Raw genomic sequence first — 3265 nt, 5'->3', positions numbered from 1 at the left:
TTATATATATTCAGATATACCTATGCTTGAAAAGACTCTAAAAATCCAAAACCCTTCTAGTCCTAAGCATTTTGGATAAGGGATAGTCAGCCTGTATTTTCTTATTTTTACGACCCCAGTTATCCTGTGTCAACAGTGTGCTACAATAGCAGTGGATGCTAATGTGCCCTGAAAGGTATGTAAATGTGATAGACTGCAAGCAGGGTTCTCCTGGGCACTGTCACCCCCAGCTCAGGTCTTTTCGCACCCTTGAAGACAGTTTTCAGCCGTGTGGGGCTGCTGTGGTCAAATACACACCTTGGCACACCGGGGAGTAGGGTCTTACCTCAGGGCTGTGAGCCTCTGATTTTTATGTTTATTGGGTGAGCTCCTCTAGCCCACAGCACCAGTTAGGGCTGAGCACAGAGCTGTGCTCAGTCTTAAAGTGTATTGCTTTCGATCAAGCGTCCTTGCATTGATCTGCCACCCACGCTTTGATGGTGACATAAGGGTGCAAGGGTGGTGGAAAAACCCAAACCCCTTTGTTCATCCTGCAGCCCGAAGGGCAATTCTGGCAGCCTGGCCTGAGGCCCTGGCACCTCCTCAGCAGTGCTGGCCCAGGGCTCAGGACCGTCTGCTAAGTGATTTCTCATTCCCACTGGAATAAAACTCTCCACAGAATGGGTGGGAGACATGGTCTTACTTTGTATGAACCAATCAGACCACATATTGACATGCAAACATCTACCAGGGATACTGCCTACTTAAGAAACTCATTGTGGGATCAACCCTGGAAAACTTTGGAGACCTACACTAGGGACCCTTTTCTTGGGGCTCACTGTCTCAAATGTGGGGCCCTCACTCCCTGAGCTCAGCAATATGCTAACAAAAGGCCTGTAGCTTTAGCCCCCTCCAAGGGTGCCTGGTACACTTCAAATGTCCCTGAAAGAGTCAACGCCTTTGTCCTTTTCACAAAGCCACACTATGTGGCCGCAGAGGTAAGAAAATGCCTCACCTTCTCAGAAAAGCCTACCACATATATGTAATTCAGAGAACACTTCTGGATCCTTCTCCCTCCCTCTAACACATCCCCTACCCTCAGGTGCACATAGATACATATTACACTTGACAAAATTCATCTGCTTTTGATAATAACCTAGCCTACGCTCCAGGCAATGCTGCTGCAAACGTGTTTGCATAGAGTCAGTCACCAGAGGACAAGCTTGAGAGCTACCTGCATAGACTCTTGTTTGGAAGATCCCAACCTTCCTTCCAGTCACTCAAAAAATAGGTTTGCTTCGGGTAGACCCATCGATAGGATTGAAAACAGCAGCCCAGGAGCCTTCCTAGCTCTGGCTGACCCCAAAGCCCGAAAAAGCCGATGCATTGCTTCAGATCCATTCAAAATAGAATGCAGAATAAATAAATAAGTGCTTCCATCAGGTGCTGCTTGGGAGTTTCCAGCTGTGTGTGAATGCAGCCTTCACGGTGCTCCCGAAGACGCTGAGACAGTCCAAAGGCTCTACCCATCCCTCCCTCACATCCCCTGGGCTGCAGTGAAACATGTTCCCATGGAGGAACATGTACCCAGAGGGAGTGGAGCGTGGAGCGACGGGATGGTTCTTATCTATACTTGCTGAAGAACTAGGTAAGAATCACCTCTGCAGGCTGGCCCCTCCCTGTGCTCATGGAGCGGTGTGGATAACTTTAGTCAAGCATTGTGGAGTCATGCCTTCGGAAGGGTGGTCAACAGGAGTGGGAGGAATGGATGATGGATGCGTATGCATGGCTCTCTTCTCCTGAAGACACCTGGAAGCCAAGGTTTCTTCCCTCAGCATGATCCTTGGGAGCCTGGTGGTCTTTGAATCCTCAGCATTCAGGGCTAACGTCCAACTGTTGAAGAATGTCCTGCAGAGAGCCCTGCAGCCTGCTCAGAGCCACCACCTCTGTGGAGTAGAGCGAGGCTTCCAGGACGCCATCCAGACTCTCTGGCTTCTGCAGGCCACTGGTCTGAGGCAGGGAGCAGCTCTTGGAGAAGGCCAGCAGGTGGAGGAGGTCTCGGAGGTTCTCCAGGTCATTGGCTATTTGCAGCACATTTTGGGAAGGCAGGCTGGTGAGGATCTGTTGATAGACTGCCAGAGTCTGGTCCATCTTAGACAAACTCAGAATGGGGTGAAGCCCAGGAATAAAGTCCAAGCCAGTGACCCTCTGCTTGGCGGATACCGACTGCTGTGTAGGAGGAAGAGGAACAATGGGTGCTCAGCGAATGGCAGGGGAATCGGTCTCCAGAGCCCTCCATTATGTCTGTGAACCTGGGCTACCTCCTTCCACTGGGAAGCTGGTCATGTGTCAATGGGACACCATGACCTTTAGGGATTCTTATGCCCTGGGTACTAAATTCAAGGAAGTAGTTTCATGGAGAATGAGAGAGAGGCAGAAACAACGGACTTGGGAGAAGGAGAGGGAGTGGTCTGTGGGGGCAGGGAGGAACCCAGGTTCTCCCAGGCCTGATGTGAGCCTTACGTGCTCAGCTAGCCACTGAGCGCTGGGTTTCCTGTGGCGGAGGGAAAATGAGCATGGTCTTATGATATCAAAGAACCTTATGGTTTCTTAATGTAGTAGAAAGTTAAATTCCCTAAGGTGGCTTAGGATTAGAACTCTGCGGTACGTACAACGGAGCAGTCTAGGTGCTGGGTTTAAAACTGGAACCACTCAGCCCTGTATTCCAGCAGGCAGTAGTGTCAAGAGTCATGACCAGAAAGAATGGACACCCTAGGCTTACAAATTCTCTGCTTCTAGGAGGTGCATGACATTCAGAAGGTGTTCAACGTGTTTCAGACTCTGGTTCTAGCCCTACTTCTCCTTGGCCTCCCCCCTCCCAAAGACTCCCTACCGTGTGTGAAATGTCATTGATCCTGGTGACAATGGTCTTGATGAGGGTTTTGGTGTCATCCTGGACTTTCTGGATAGGCACAGCTTGAACATAGGACAGATAGGACCAAAGCCACAGGAGCTGGCACAGGGGTCTCCAGCACATTTTCTTCCCTGGAATATTCTTCTTCTTGGACCTAGAAACAGAAGGAATGACACTTTTCAAGAGCCCAATCTAAATCCACCCAGTGGTCCTGCTGCCAACCCGCTGTAGGATGTGGATGGATAGCATTTTCTTTCTTCCCTAACTAGCTACCATCTTGTCAAAGTCAACGACAATTCATTATGGAATCTAGATTAGTGAAATGCACACCCTTGGGAAGAGTATTGACAGTTCAATAAAACCACAGTGACG

The 3265-nt window shown here is 49.6% G+C and overlaps 1 protein-coding gene across 1 annotated transcript; it reads right to left on the bottom strand.

Moving 5' to 3' along the window:
* Nucleotides 1-1848: 1848 nt before the first annotated feature.
* Nucleotides 1849-3016, bottom strand: Lep (leptin). The gene is made up of 2 exons (XM_052172451.1): nucleotides 2873-3016; nucleotides 1849-2208 (listed from the first exon to the last, which is right to left on the bottom strand). Exons 1-2 carry the CDS (start codon nucleotides 3014-3016, stop codon nucleotides 1849-1851), a joined length of 504 nt encoding a protein of 167 aa, XP_052028411.1.
* Nucleotides 3017-3265: the final 249 nt, after the last annotated feature.

This window comes from Apodemus sylvaticus, chromosome 2 (assembly GCF_947179515.1).
Source record: "Apodemus sylvaticus chromosome 2, mApoSyl1.1, whole genome shotgun sequence".
Lineage (NCBI taxonomy): Eukaryota > Metazoa > Chordata > Mammalia > Rodentia > Muridae > Apodemus > Apodemus sylvaticus.
Note: the sequence above shows the minus strand (reverse complement) of the source record. Positions and strands in the feature narration are given on the sequence as shown.